General features: G+C 51.2%; 1 protein-coding gene across 3 annotated transcripts in view; it reads left to right on the top strand.

Annotated features, from left to right (window-relative positions):
* DYNC2I1 (dynein 2 intermediate chain 1) overlaps nucleotides 1-13,528 on the top strand; it is a 50,245-nt gene extending 36,717 nt beyond the window's left edge. For 2 of the 3 annotated variants that reach the window (XM_057549796.1, XM_028165930.2), the window contains 9 exons: nucleotides 692-854; nucleotides 3,858-3,971; nucleotides 4,069-4,130; nucleotides 4,524-4,575; nucleotides 5,638-5,698; nucleotides 8,681-8,780; nucleotides 8,922-9,053; nucleotides 11,110-11,333; nucleotides 12,940-13,528. In XM_057549796.1, the coding sequence (XP_057405779.1) occupies nucleotides 692-854; nucleotides 3,858-3,971; nucleotides 4,069-4,130; nucleotides 4,524-4,575; nucleotides 5,638-5,698; nucleotides 8,681-8,780; nucleotides 8,922-9,053; nucleotides 11,110-11,333; nucleotides 12,940-13,114 (1,083 nt within the window). In that variant the 3' untranslated portion in view covers nucleotides 13,115-13,528. Of the gene's footprint in view, nucleotides 1-691; nucleotides 855-3,857; nucleotides 3,972-4,068; nucleotides 4,131-4,523; nucleotides 4,576-5,637; nucleotides 5,699-8,680; nucleotides 8,781-8,921; nucleotides 9,054-11,109; nucleotides 11,334-12,939 lie in introns of those variants that run through there. The other variant, XR_009008807.1, reaches the window with a different exon arrangement.
* Nucleotides 13,529-13,757: the final 229 nt, after the last annotated feature.

Below are 13,757 nucleotides of genomic sequence, written 5' to 3'. Positions count from 1 at the left end.
CCAGAAGGGCTTCCAAGGCCACTGCTTTCTGTCCCTGCCGCCCCAGCTGTGTGCAGGGTGACAAGGTGCAGAAACTCCTAGTTGGAAGGACCAGCTCGACAGAGGGGCCAGGTTACCGCAGCCTCTCAGTCCCTGGCGTTCAGCACTGTCGTGGCTGTGACTTAATGGAAACATTGGCTCTGGCACCCCTGGGATCCCAGAAGTATGCTTCCCGGCTTGCTCCAGTTGGTCCGGATATTGTAGAGGTTTCTTAATGTGCCTGAGATTTTCCAAGTCCTTGGCCTTGTGCGTTTCCTGCCCCTGGTTAGCGGGGCTGTGGTGTGATGACCACGCGGGTACAGTGGGAGAGCTGCCCTTCTACACGTGTGTTTCTAGTCATGTGCTCCTTGACCTCAAAGTCGTCTATTTCTTCCAAAGCTGTGGAGAAGGATAACTTTTATGGGTATCAGTTTTGGGGGCTTGAAAATAACAACTTACTGTGATGCAGGATGTAAATAAAATGGCAGGAGGGCTCAGCCCTTCTGGGCCACCTGATGGGGCTGAATCGAGGCACCATGGCCACGCCCCGCAGCCGCCATCCCTCCCGCCACCCAAGGAGGCGACACGCAGATGCCCTCGGCTTCCAGGTGGAAGGTCCATGGGCACCGGTGCCTCCACTTGTCAGCCTCCGGCTTTCTGTGCATCTTTCTAGGTCACGTGCTGCTGCTTTAGCCCCTTTAAAGCCTTCTTGCTGTTTGCTGGGACCGTGCACGGCTCGGTGGTCGTGTGGGACCTGAGGGAAGATGCCAGGATCCATCATTACGTGAAGCTGAGCGGGTGCTTCTGGACGTTCAGGACCGCAACCTTTTCCACCGGTCAGTGACACTGCCCGCCAGCCCAGGGTCTTCCGGAGAAGCCGTGAAATCCCTTTGCATCGTTCATGCAGGTCATCCCAGAGGATGGCTCTGACCTAAGAGCAAAAGAGACCTGTGATAACCAGGAGAAACAGCCTCCTTGCGGCAGCTGCTCGGGCAGCGGCAGTGGTGATGGGAGTGCTCCGTCCTGTTAACTCTGGGGACTTCAGGTCCTCAGTGAGATGGCGCCCGGTTTTAAATCAGCCTGAGGTGTGTTGGTATGTGCGCTCCTGTGGCTCAGACAGCCCCACTGGAGCTGAAGGAGAGAAGTAGTGGCCTCTCGGGGGTCGAAAGGAACCAGAACCACCGGACCTGCCAAGGCCCCTAGTTAGGCTCCTGTGAATACTTCATGCCATGCGGCTGCTGCCACAACCAACCACAACCACAACCACAATTACAGCCACAGCCAGTCACAACCATAACCACAACCAGTTACAACCATAACCAACCACAACACAACCATAACCACAGTTACAACCGTAACCAACTACAACCACAATTACAACCACAGCCAATCACAACCACAACCACAACCACAATTACAGCCACAGCCAATCACAACCATAACCACAACCAGTTACAAACATAACCAACTACAACCATAACCACAACCACAATTACAACCATAACCAACCACAACCAACCACAACCACGATTACAACCACAGCCAATCACAACCATAACCACAACCATAACCACAACCACAACCACAGTTACAACCATAACCAACTACAACCACAAACAGAACCACGATTACAACCATAGCCAATCACAACCATAACCACAACCAGTTACAACCATAACCAACTACAGCCGCAACCAACCACAATTCCAACCACCGCCAATCACAACCATAACCACAACCACAACCACAAACAAGGACAAGCACGACAACCACCCCACCCTGCCCCGCCCCTGGGTAGGCACTTGTGTTCTGGAGTTTTCTCTCAGTGCTTTGTGGACGTGACCTGTTCAGCAGCCGTCTCTGCCCACCTGCCAGTACTCAGGGATGGGAGGCTTGTCCATGAGCACACTGACCTCGGGCAGGGCCTGCACTCAGACCTGACTGTCTTCTCACCGTCCTTCTCCCTGTTCCTGCCCAGGGACCCCCGCCCCCACACCCACAGCTGGCTTTGCGTCTCCCCGTCCTCACGATTCCCAGGATCGGCTTTTTCTCTGTAGTTTTACCTTCTCAGAGGCAAGTGACGGGACCCTGCGGGGCCCAGACCTTCGAGCCTGGCCCCCGTCCCTTCGGGAGATGTGCCTGCGGTCACAGCTGTGCGGGGCGCAGGACGTCACGCCTCCTTCTCTGGGCAGGGTCTCTGCTGGGCACCACGTGGGCTTTTGCGCCCGCTGGTGGGCGGGCTCCTGGTTAATTCCCGTGGCTGGCGGTCAGGACTGCAGCCTGCACCCCGGGCGCCACAGGCCGCACGTCCTCACCAGCGGGGCCGGCAGGCTTCCTGCCCTTCTGGTGGGTGCGAGCGTGTCTCGAGGTTTTATTTTGTGTTTCCCTGAGGACGTGGGATGCGGAGCGTCTCCAGGTGCTTATTTGCTGTCTGTCTTCAGTGGGGTGTGTTTAGGTCTTCACGCGTTTGTAAGTTGATTTGTTGCTTCTTACTGTTGCGTTGTTCGAGGCCTCGTGTGCTCTGGACACGGTCCTGTGTCAGGCGTGTCAGGTGTGCCTCCTTCTCTTCACCAATTAGCCTGATCGCCCCTGCATGGAGCGCCGCATGTATACTGCATATCTCTTTACGTTCTCTGAGTACATCTGTGTTTTATACATAAAAGGGCAAGGTTTCTTTTGTCTCCCAACAACCAATTTTGCCCCTTTGGGGGTGAAATTGCCACTATTGAGAATGTATGAGTTTATAGGTACCTTATGGGTTTGATGCTGTTAGAAAAGATATCTTTTAAGAATGTGCATTTTCTAACTGCTGCTGCTATTACTAATTAACCTTTGAATTCACCACCATGTTCAAAACACTAAAACTCTTTAAGTTTTTAAACTTAATTACTCCATTAACGTGCTTCCTTCGTTTTCTTTTGCCATCTAAACATTGCCATTAAAACCTTCAAAGTTTCAGTAACCTCACATCCAGAGGACACCCCTTCCTCAGTGGGCCTCCCTCAAGTTCATTGAATCTGAAACCCTGTCACTTATTCTTCATTCCTGAGACCGTTTTGTCTTTTTCTTCAGTTTCTTTCCTGAGTTCAGCCCTAACTCTCATTTTCTTTCTTGATGTTTTTTAATCCATTTTTGTTCTGGGTTTCTGATTCCAGGTGTTTTTGTTTGTTTATGTGCTTTAAATACATTTCCAAATGTATTTTTGAAAAGATGTGATGTAGTTTGGATTTTGGTCTTCTGTTTCACGCTTGCTTTTTGGAGGGAGAATTTTCATGGGTTGAAATACTTTCACTTGCATTTTCTCTCGAGTTCCTACGGTAGCTTTGTGTGGAGTTTGTCTGTTCTTTTCTACTCCTGGACATTTTGTAGGTGGATATGCCAGGTCAGAGGAGCTCTGTTCCGTTGGACCGTGAGGTGTCGTTTCTTTAAAGGTGCTGCTCTCGGTGGGGGGGGGGGGGTGGGGGGAGCCTGCAGCTCCCGAGTCTGCCTACTCCCCGTTCCCTGGGCTGCTCTGGCCGTGAGCCCCCCGTTCCCCCGCAGCCGGGGTGGCCCAGCTTCTGCTCTGTCTCTGCGACTCCCTCTTGCCGTGGAGAGCCCCCCGCCCGCTCTGTCCATCCTTGTACCTGCCGTCGTGCAGACACAGGGCCCGTCTCTCTTCTCACAGGTGTGACGAGGTCTGTGGCCTCTGCTCCTCGGTGACGCTGAGAGCCACGGCACGTGTCCTTTCACCGTGGTCCGCGTGGCCTTGTGCTTTGGGAAGATGTGCCTGTCCCTGCACAGTGTTAATTCTGCTCCACGACTCACTACGTGCGTGTGGTGCCTGTGCTTTTCATCCCCAGATGGTGTCCTGACGTCTGTAAACCACCGCAGTCCCCTCCAGGCAATAGAGCCCATCGCAGGGTCTGTCTGCAAAAGACAGAGCTGTGTGCTTTCACCTTTTTCTTCTCAAGAAGGTACGTGACCCTTCACTTCCGTAAAATCCTGAGCTCAAGTTGTGAGATGTGGTTTCCTGGTTATGAGCTGGTCCTTCCCCGGTTCTGTCTTCGCTAGAGCCAGCAGGCCTGTCCTTCCACGTTGCTTCCTTGGATGAGAGTGGGGTTCTCAACGTGTGGGTGAGTCGGATGCGCTCGCGCTCGCGCCAGGGTTTGCGTGGCGGTCGGTGGTCGGTGGCCGGGGTGGCGGGGGAGATGCGTGTGGAGCAGGGGCGACCATGCAGTCAGCTACGGCGGGGAGACCAGGACGAGACGGGCTTGCTGGGGGTGCCTGTGGGAGTGAAAGGGGAGCAGTGTCAGGGCCAGAGATGCACAGGGCATTGACCGGTCGCAGAGTGTAGAGGAACAGGTCGAAGAAGGGGATTTACAACTAATAAACGCTAGTCTTTTTTCTGGAGCAATTAAGTTTTTAGTGCCTAATGTAACATGCTGTCTTAATTAGAGCTACGCTTTGCTTAGACTGTTTCACGATTATTACACGTGCTGATATTCATCTTCAGTGTTCTATTTCAGGTGGTGGTTGAATTAGCAAAGGCAGATACTGCAGGTGCAATAAGTGACTTAGGTAACTATTAAATAAAAACTGATTTTAATCAACGGTTGCTAAAATCAATAAAGATTAAAGATACTGATAACCGCTTTGAAGAATCAGTAATTAGCTGCATGGAAAATGAAAATTAAGTTGTGTATTTTATAACCTGTCGGCTGTTGAACAGGCCCCTGACGCCCTTGTCACGGGAGGCCCGTGCGTGTCGTCTGCTCCGTGCTCCCCGAGGGCGTCCCCGAGACTCGGTGTCTAAGGCCTGGGTGTGTGTGACCCCCAAGACCTCTGAGACTGGAGCCACCGGGGGGGTGGGGCTCTGTGGCCGGCAGTTTGCTGTCCCGATGCCCTGGGCTTGGGCACCGAGGGACCGCCCGCCTGCACTTCCTCAGCAGCTCCAGCCGCTTATTTAATGGCCGGCCCCTTCACCTTGTTCGGGCCGGGGGCACTCCCGTAGAGCCAGCCAGAAAATAGGACCAGAGTCCCTCTGACTTCTTGAAATGAGGAGGGGCCGGTGCTGTGGACCCCCCCCTCTCCTGGAGAAAGGATGCGGTGGAAACCGTCCCGAGGGGCCTCTCTTCTCAGCCTCGTCTTCGTGCAGCATCCACTCTGCTCCCTGTGACCTGGGGCTGCCGCGGGTGTGGGACATCGGGCGGGGCAGGACGGGGCTAGAGGGGGCGGAGGGGGCCTCCCCACCTGCATGGGGAACCGACACGGGCACCAGAGGACGCTTACAGGAGAGGGTTTCTGTGGGGCATTGGAGGTTTGTTAAATATTGATTTTTTTTTTTTTTGCTTAAATGTACTTCCCTTTTCAACTCAAATCTAAAAATGTAAAGGCTTTTTGAAATTGATTCCACCAACCCTCTTCCCCTAAGGCCCTGAACTGCAAATTCTTAATTCATATCCTAAGGCAATTGCAGGAACCTCCCCTGCGTGAGGGACAGGACACTCTTCATCAATCTACGTTTTTATATTATTTCCTAACAGATATTTAAGCAATGAAAAATAATTCCAGGCAAATGTAATTGGATTTTGGTTAACTTGTATTAAGAGGAGCATTTATTTCTGGTTTCTCTGTTTGTAGGCTTACTACCTGGAGGGAGGATAAAGTTGGTGCATAGTGCCGCGATTCAGCTGAGTGACAGGTAGGTCTGTGCCGCCTCCCTGCTTACAAAGCCCTGTTTCCCCAGGAGGAAATAGTGTGAGGTAATAAGGCACGCCGGGCTGGTGCTGAAGAACCCTAACTTCTCCCATTGTATTTTTGCTAAATTGTTTATTTGATACTTAGTTTATTATTAACGAATTAAAGTAATAAATGCAATTGCCAGGTATAGAGCTAACATTTTTCTTTGATTAAAATATTTTCTATCGTATGAATTGGTACGATTTGACTCTTTTTCATCCAGTTTTAATACAACCCTGAAGTTAAATAGACAAGTTTCAGGAACTAGAAACATTGGTATGAAAGTTTTATTCAGAAATTAGGTTTCTGTTTTTACTCAAATAACTTAATAGGATGTAAAAATCTTAGATGTGTGAATATTGTTTGTGGTATTTATATACTTCATGTTAATTTATTTCCCGAAGATGTCTTTTCTCATCTTTTCGCCGCAGTCAGGGCCTAGCTGTCAGCCTGTGATTTACCCTGGAAAACGCTTTGATATTAGCCTGACTTTTCCTCCTCAGACAGAACACCTCTGGGTTGTATCAATGAATTCATACGTGCTTCATGATTGTAAATCACCTGCCGTTGATTTCAGTATAATTATGACAAGGAGTGAGTTATGTTTGAAAAAACTCATCTAATACGCTGCAGAGCCCGCCACGGGTGGCCCCCTGACCGCTCACTGAATCTCTGTGAGACCATTCTCATCTCCATTATGGCCGTATCACTTCATACCATGCAGTGCATTTGTCTTTTAACTATAAATTTCTCCTGTGCTTAACTATACGCTCTTTAAAGGAGAGTGTCGCCATAGCTGACGTTGGGTTTTCCCCGCTAAAGGCGTGGCAGTGCCTCCCCAGGCCCGGGGGTAACAAACATCCGTCCGGACCGTGCCCACACGTGCCGAGTGGAGCGTGCCCTCCCGGCTGCTTCGTGGTGCCTCTTCGCTCAGGGCCCTCAGTGCAGACAAGTGGCCAGTAGCCGCTGCAGCCGTGGGGTCGGCGTCTGGCGGAGGGAGGCTGGCAGGGGTGGCGGCGAGGGGGCTGAGCTGAGAGGCGGGCCCCCCGGCAGCTGCCTGGCCCGGGGGCTCAGAGCAGGAGCGGCTCCCCAGAGCCCCCCTGCCAGGCCTGAGCCTCCCTCCCTCGGCCCTGGACACGGGCATCCGGGGAGGAGGGGGACCTTGGGTGCAGTGCCCCTGACGCCTGGGGCAGCAGGGCCTCCCCGAGAGTGGCCTGGTGGCACGGCTCCTCATCCCCGTGGCTCGGCACACGCGGGAAGCGCTGGGGGGAGCCACGCGGCGTGTGGGCTCGGAGGAGGGACGGCGGTGGGACGCGGGCTGAGATGAGAGTCAGGGAGCCTGCCCCGGGCAGAGGGAGCCCAGAGGCATGAAGACGCCGATGGTTTCAGACCTGCCGGTAGGTTTGCTGTCAAGAGAGGGGTAGAGTCGGCGGCCTGACCCCGAGGCGGGTCCGCTGCGCCTAAGGTTCAGACGGTTCCCTTGAAGGTGACGGGGACTCGTCTCGGAGCTCTACGGAAGGAGGGGTGTGTCTTGTTGCAGTTTAGAGCCATGAATTTGGCGACAGTGTAAGCTTGGAACAGAGGAGGGGACTCGTCTCGATCGTGGGGAGGGATCGTGTCTTGTTGCAGTTTAGAGCCGTGAACTTGGCGACAGCGTAAGCTTGGAACAGAGGAGGGGACTCGTCTCGATCGTGGGGAGGGATCGTGTCTTGTTGCAGTTTAGAGCCGTGAACTTGGCGACAGCGTAAGCTTGGAACAGAGGAGGGGACTCGTCTCGATCGTGGGGAGGGATCGTGTCTTGTTGCAGTTTAGAGCCGTGAACTTGGCGACAGCGTAAGCTTGGAACAGAGGAGGGGACTCAGGGCCAGCCTCAGGAGCTGTCGTGGGGACGGATGGAGAGCAGAGATGAGAGTCTGAACCAGGCGGCACTCGTGGGGACGGAGGGCTGGGCTCAGCAAAGGGCAGGATTGAGCGCACCTGGTGGCCGGCTGGTTCCAGGAACCGGGGAGAGCCTGCCTCTCGCCCGACGTTCAGCTTAGCTGAGGGGCACCGTGCAGCTGAGGACCAGGAGGGAGGAGGGGGCCTGGGGGCGGGAGGGGCGGGACCTGGTCGGCCCAGCATGGCGGTGACCAGGGCAGCGGGCCCCGAGGCGGGGATCTGGGCCAGAGGTAAGAAGAGAGGGGAGAGACTGAGGGGCCAGATCCCCAACCCGGGACTGGGGCAGCGTGGCAGGAGCAGCCCTGGGCCCTGGTTGTTACAATACAAACGCTGTGCAAGGTAAAAAACCAACAACACACTAAATACAGTCTTTTAAAAAAGAGAAGAAAGTGCCAGAATAAGGGTGGAGCTTGAAGTCAGCCTTCAGGCTTTTGGGTGGTGGTGGGGCTGGGAGCTGGCTCCCGTGGGGACCAGGGACGTGTCAGGCCTGCTGGGCAGCGAGCTGGAGCTGACCCCTGCCCGGGACCCTGGGACTCACTGCCCCTCCAGCTGGAGAATCCCAGAAGCCGAGTCGGGGTGTGGTCAGGGGTCCGCAGCTGAGAAGTGAGTGTGGGGCAGACCAGTGCCCAGGGGCTGTCAGCTCCGGGACAGCTGCCTACCGGCGGGCACGTCCACAGCCAGGCTCATGGGGAGAGAGTCACGGACACTGCCGTGTGAGGGACACCCACCAGGGTACGAGAGAGAATTGTGCGATCAGAAAGACATTTCTAGAAATGGAACTGTTGTCTCTGAAATTTAAGTCTGTGAATGAAAGAGTGGATTAGACAGTAGAAGAAAGAATGAGTGAGCAAGGGGACGGGCTGAAGGAACTGTCCAGAGCGTGGTAACCGAAGGGAAAAGGAGCTAGAAGCGCGTCCAGTGGCAGACGGCAGGTGACAGTGTTAAGTGTCACCTCCGCCCTGACAGTTTCAAGACTGCCCATCTGTTCATCTTTGCTGTTTTCCAGCCTTTCCCATAAAGGTTATGAATTTTGGGGGTCCACACAAACACTGAACGTTAAATTTCTGCCTTCAGACCCTAATCGCTTTGTTGTTGGCACAGACATGGTGAGTAATGGTCTAGATTTCATTCTGTAAGTATCTTTGTTGGAGATAAACTTGCTGTTTGCTTTAATCAGAATGTTGATTAAATTGTTTCAAGAAAAAGAGCTTTACCCCGCCTGGTTCCCTCCTTACTCTCCCTTCCAGGGCCTCATCAGCCAGGGCACCAGACAGGACGTGAGAGTCTCTCCCAGGTTGTTCAGGCCCCAGCAGCAGGGCGTGAGGCCGGTGAAGGTGAACGTGATTGACTTTTCACCGTTTGGAGAACCGATATTCCTGGTAAGAACGCCTGTGTTTTTTGTTTTTTTTTTTTTTTCTAGATTTTTTTTTTTTTTTTTAATTGTATAGCTACTTTATTTATTTATTTATTTATTTTTGGCTGTGTTGGGTCTTCGGTTCGTGCGAGGGCTTTCTCTAGTTGCGGCAAGTGGGGGCCACTCTTCATCGCGGTGCGGGGACCGCTCTTCATCGCGGTGCGCGGGCCTTTCACTATCGCGGCCCCTCCCGTTGCGGGGCACAGGCTCCAGACGCGCAGGCTCAGTAGTTGTGGCTCACGGGCCCAGCTGCTCCGTGGCATGTGGGATCTTCCCAGACCAGGGCTCGAACCCGTGTCCCCTGCATTAGCAGGCAGATTCTCAACCACTGCGCCACCAGGGAAGCCCAGAACGCCTGTGTTTTAAGCACCGATTCTTCTGCAGCGTCTGCTGGGATCTGCAGCACTCGGGTCTGGTCTCCTAAGTCCCATCCGTGTGGTCGGCACAGCTCATTCCATGAGGCTGTCGTCTGGATCTTCTTCAGACGTTTTATTCTGATGTAATTTTCGGCTTGTAGAAAAGCTACGAGGACGGCACAAAGCATTCCCTTGCCCCCCACCATCCTGAGTGTGCGGTGACACACTTGCCGTGGCCAGGACGCTCCACCGCAGGGGCCGGGTGTTGGTCTCCTGTAGCGCAGGCCCGTCCGAGTCAGTCCTGCTCTCTGCGGGTCTGAGCGCAAGCCCACGACTGTCCCGGCAGTGTCCTTCGTGAGCAGCGCCGTGGCCCAGGTCACGCGTCCCGTTCAGTCACTGTGGCTCCTCGCCGCCTTCACCTGGGACCGGCCCCAGCGTCGCACAGAGGGCCTGGGCGTCCCCTGTTGAGTCTGGGGACGTCTCCTCACGATCAGATGCGGGCCTTTCCTGACCGTGGGGCCCCTCCTTCCCTGCCCGATCAGCCGGGGCTGGTGGAAGACGCACAGACACTGAGCTTCTGCTGCTTCTCACCCCACCCCGTGTCGGTCGCCAGGCCGGTTCTGTCGCTCTGTCGTTAATTCCATGCACGCTGTCGCTGGTCGGAAGACTGCCTTTCCTCCTCCATGTATATTCCTTGTCTAAACGTGGACACGAGGCTTTTCACTGTCCTCAGTGCGTCTCAGATTCGCTGCCTGCATTTATGCCGCTGCTCAGATGGCCCCCCCGGGGGAAGGGGTCCCTGGAGGTGGTTCTGACATTGTTCCGGGAGCCCCTCTTTGCTTTCTGGCACAGGAACCCTCGGGATCAGCCATTTCTCACAGGAGTCCTGGCTCCTGTTAGGAGAAAAATACCTAGAAACCAAGACCTGGGCAGTCAGAAGTGCTTGTGTACAGGACACGACCTCGAGGTCTCCTCTGGTCTCCATCTACTCACCACCCACCTGGCGTCACACGCACACCCTAGTCCCGGGCTGGCCCAGGGTCCCCTCCACCCTCCCGGCAGTGGGCACCTGGCTCTATTATGCATAAATCTGTTCATTTACTTTAGAAGCTTTCGTGATTGCTATATCTTGCCTCTGCTTTTTTTGAAAGATTAAATGTGTGAAGAATTAAATATATTGAGTAAAAAGGAATTCAATTTCCTTTTCCTAGGCTAAAAATTTAGTCTTTTACTAGGCCAGCTGAATTTTGTTTTATGGAAATTTCAATCCAAAAGGAATATAAAGCCATATTATATGTGCAAATGTATGTGATTTTTTAAAAAAAGACGTCAGTCTTGCCAATCTTAATGTCCTATGCTTGAATCAGCAATATTCAGCTTTGTTAAGAATAAACACCTATTTATATGGTCACTGAATTCACCGATTATTAGCCCTTTTGGGGAGGGACAGGGGGTACAAAGTGTATCAGAATCTCCAAACGCTCACCTTTGTGATTTGTGAGGACAAGATTTAATGTTACGATTTTATGTTTGGAAAACAAAATATAAACCAAATATTTTTGCTGTACAACAAAAAAAGCTTGACGTTCTGAAAATTTCCCTTGGCTACTGAGCTTGAGTGAAAAAGAGAAAAGAACTGTGATAAGGTTTCCGCGCCTCCCCCAGGCCGGCTGTTCTGACGGGAGCATCAGGCTGCACCAGCTGACGGCCGAGCAGCCGCTCCTGCAGTGGGACAAGAGCACCGACGGCCGCGCCGTCACTGGCCTGCAGTGGTCCTCCACGAGACCGGCTGTGTTCCTGGTCCAGGACGACACATCCTGTGTGTATATTTGGGACCTCCTGGAGAGCGATTTGGGTCCTGTCGCCAAACAGCCCGTCTATCCGGACAGGTAAGTCTGATGAAACTCAGGATGAGCCCTCCTAGGTGATTTTTTGCAGAAGCATCACTGATGGTCTTTCTTACTTGATTTATGTATAAGGCCACCACACTTTAAAGTATGGTTATTTATATATAAATTTAAATATTAGTTTTATATTTGTATATTTGAGTAAGATCTTAAAAAACCACTTTAAAGTGTGTTTATTTCATATTTAGTCCAAAATAGTCTAAGGATCAAAGAATTATATTATCTATCGTTTATTTATTTATTTATATTGAGGTATAATTGATGTAAAACATATTGGTTTCAGGTGCACAACATAATGATGTGAAGTTTGTATATACTGTCAAATGATACATCTGCCACCTTACATAGTTCCAGAAGTTTTTTCTTGTGATGAGAACTTTTAATATTTACTCTCATCAACTTTCAAATATGCACCACAGTGTTATTAACCATAGTTGCCATGTGTACACTACGTCCCACGGCTTGTTCATTTTATAACTGGAAGCTTGTACCCCTCGCCCGTTTGGTCCACACCCCACCCCCTTCCTTTGGCAACCACCAGTCTGTTCTCTGTGAGCCTGTTTTGTGTGTGTGTGTGTGCAGGGTGAAGGTGGGGTTTTGCACAGAAGTGAGATCACACAGTGTCTGTCCTTCTCTGTCTAACTTATTTCACTCAGCATAATGCCCTCAAGGTCCATCCATGTTGTCACAAATGGATTTCCTTTTTCATGGCTGAATAATATTCCACATGTATATTGAGATATATATATATATATACACACACATACACACATATATATATAAAACATATTCTTTATCCATTCATCCCTTGATGGACACTTAGGTTGTTTCCATGTCTTGGCTCTTGTGAATAATGCTGCAGTGGACGTGGGAGTGCAGATATCTCTTCGAGATAGTGGCTTCATTTTCTTTGGATAAATACCCAGGAGTGGAATTGCTGGATTGTATGGTAGTTCTATTTTTAATTCTTGAGAAACCTCCACACTGTTCTCCATAGTGGCTGCACCAATTTACATTCCCACCAATAGTGCAGGAGGGCTCCCTTTTCTCCACACCCTCTCCAGCATTTGTTATTTCTTTTCTTTTTGATGATGGACATTCTGACAGGTGTGAGGTGATAGCTCATTGTGGTTTTGATTTGCATTTTCCTGGTGATTAATGATGTTGAGCATCTTTTCACTTGTCTGTTGGCCATCTGTGTGTCTTTTTTGGAAAAATTTCTATTTAGATCTTCTGCCCATTGTGTAATTGGATTGCTTGGTTTTTTGCTATTGAGTTGTATGAGATCTTTATGTTTTGGTTATTAACCCCCTAACAGATGTATGATTGGCAAGTATTTTCTCCCATTCTGTAGGTTGCCCTTTCATTTTGTTTCTGGTTTCTTTTGCTGCGCAGAAGCTGCTTAGTAGTCCCACCTGTTTGCTTCTGTTGCCTTTGCTTTTGGATTCAGATCCAAAATATCATCCCCAGACTGATGTCAAGGAGCTTACCCGCTATGTTTTCAGCGTTTCTCTTCCTCCTGCTCCCCCCTGGGAAGGTGGGTAATTGGGAGGCTCAGGATCACACGGCGTGTGCTTCTCGATTTCAGGCTGGTGGCCATGACTGTCGTGGGTGAAGCAGAGAAGACCCGCAGTGGCTTCCTGGCCCTGGTGCTGGCCAGAGCCTCAGGCGACGTGGACGTCCAGTACCTGCGGCGGGAGTGGGTGGCCCCGGTGGGCGACGAGCTGCAGAGGCTGCGGCTGCTGCTGCGGGAAGCCCTGTAGGTGGCGGGACGCCAAGAGGAAGCCGTGCGGTGACCGCGACGTTACAGCTGATGGGTGTACATTCGTGTAGATAGAGGCGTGTGTCTGTCCAGAGTTCGTTTTTCAAGAATATCACTTCAGTATGCCATAAATAAATTACTATTTTTGAATGGAAACAGCATTTTAGTGTATACTGAACTTCAGAGGCAACAGAGAGCCAGGTAGGATGCTCTTTTCCAAGAATATTTCTACTGATTTTCAGAGCAGCTTTAAAATATTATAACATTTATTACTAGATTTTTAAACAATCCAAATAAAAATGTATTTAATGCACAGTTTTCTTAGTCATACGTAAAATGACATATTCACAGGTTTAAATTAAAGGACTGACTCTGCTGAAATGACCTCCCACCTGTGTTTCTTTAATACTTTGTTGGACTTCTGCTGGTAATGTTGGGATGTCTGTTCAGGCACATTTGCACTATGCTTTATTATTAAAAATTAGTTTTGTGTAAAGATGATGCAAATATATAAATTCTCTTAATTGTACAGTTATAGGGATTTAAGGGCAGGAGAATTCTGGGGTGATGGCCTTTGCCTACACCCAGTGTCACTGACACAGTGACAGGTGAGCGTTCAGTGGGGGGCAGGTTGGTTCTCTCTG

The sequence above is a fragment of the Balaenoptera acutorostrata genome, chromosome 7, assembly GCF_949987535.1.
Source record: "Balaenoptera acutorostrata chromosome 7, mBalAcu1.1, whole genome shotgun sequence".
Lineage (NCBI taxonomy): Eukaryota > Metazoa > Chordata > Mammalia > Artiodactyla > Balaenopteridae > Balaenoptera > Balaenoptera acutorostrata.
The sequence above is the reverse complement of the archived record's forward strand: the minus strand, read 5'-3'. Positions and strand labels throughout refer to the sequence as shown.